The 1,461-nt window shown below is 48.3% G+C and overlaps 1 protein-coding gene across 1 annotated transcript; it reads right to left on the minus strand.

Moving 5' to 3' along the window:
• Positions 1 to 244: 244 nt before the first annotated feature.
• Positions 245 to 1,199, minus strand: LOC116747028 (melanoma-associated antigen B10-like). The gene is given in 2 exon segments (XM_032618868.1): positions 245 to 1,060; positions 1,062 to 1,199. Coding segments are annotated over 2 exon segments (954 nt in total).
• Positions 1,200 to 1,461: the final 262 nt, after the last annotated feature.

Genomic DNA, 1,461 nt, shown 5'->3' on the forward strand with positions numbered 1-1,461 from the left:
AACTCTTACTCTTAAATCTCATTCACAGCCATCAGTGTTCGAGCAACATCACTCATAGATTTGGATTATGAAGCTACTTAAACCTTCTATTAAAAGGAACAATATTTTAAAAAATTATCCAAGTTACTACATAGAACAGAAACACAAATATATGTTATACACTATGTTGTCTGCAGCCCCACCCCAACCTTCTACTACTTAGAATGTGGACTTCTCTTTTTAACAACAAACTGAAGAATCTGCCTCAGACTCTATTGGGGTGGGAGGAGCTGCTGGCTATGGCCCTGGAGCGCACGCTGGCCAGGGCAGCAGTGCCAGCCCTGGCTGCAGCCCTGGCTCGGGCTCTCTCTCCCTCATCTCTCAAAGCCCCTTCATACCAGGATGGGAAGGCACTGGGGACCATATCATGGATCTTGGCCACAAACTCCAGCACTTTCATCTTTCCGGTTTCAGTGTGGGCTCTTGGGCCCCACAGAAACTCATAGCACAGAGGATCGCTGTTGGGCACCTGGCGGTACTCCAGATACCTTTCCTGCACTAAATCTTTGGTGATAAGCTTCCTGGGCTCCCCAAAAATGAAGTGCTTCCTCCCCTCATATAACCCCATCACATTCAATATTTGCCAGACTTGCTCCTCAGTGGCACAATTGCCCTTAGTCAAGATCACACCCAGAACAGCCATCAACAGGCCTGTCTTGGGAACCTCTTTATCATTGCTCAGGTTTGCATCATAGCTTGGTTCTGGCTTGTTGACAAGGACATAGATGTGCCGGTAGGGATCCACTTCCTTCAGGTCAAGGCCAAAGATCATCTCCAGTTGCTCAGAAGCTCTCTTGAGGATCTCAAGGAAGTGATTCCTATAAATCTGGATTATATTTCTCAGCATATCTGCCTTGGTAATAGGCTCTTTCATTAGATGCTTGTACAACAGGTAGTACACCAGTATAACCACCTTCTCATCCATATGGCCTCTGTAGATGGGCTCAGTGTATGAAACAGCTCTGGCTCTCTGACCCTGTGGATTGCAACATGACCAAGCAATAGGTGAGTTTTGGGAAATAGCTTTGCAATGAGGAAGAAGACGGGAACTCTTCTCCCACTCTCACAGTGGCCTGAGCACCTACCAGATCCTCGGGCTCGTCTAGGGCCTGGCAGCGTTTTTCTTGGCCACAGAGCTTACTCTTCTGACCCCGAGGCATGATGACTTTCAACAAAAGCAGCAGGCAAGTGGCGGGTGACTCAGTGACCTAAAGGAAAGAGGATGAGATTGCTGGGCCACTTCAACAGGGAGATAGATACAGCCTTGGCCTCTACTGAAGGCCGCCTCTGTAGGTTTCCTTGAGGGCACTGTTCTAGGAGCCCACAGAGTTCCTATTCTCTAATTTGCCTCTTCCCTGAGGACCCTGTGGAAATAACTAGGGTGTACCTTAGCTCCTACCTACCAAATCTGCCTGGGGCTCA

The sequence above is a fragment of the Phocoena sinus genome, chromosome X, assembly GCF_008692025.1.
Source record: "Phocoena sinus isolate mPhoSin1 chromosome X, mPhoSin1.pri, whole genome shotgun sequence".
NCBI lineage: Eukaryota > Metazoa > Chordata > Mammalia > Artiodactyla > Phocoenidae > Phocoena > Phocoena sinus.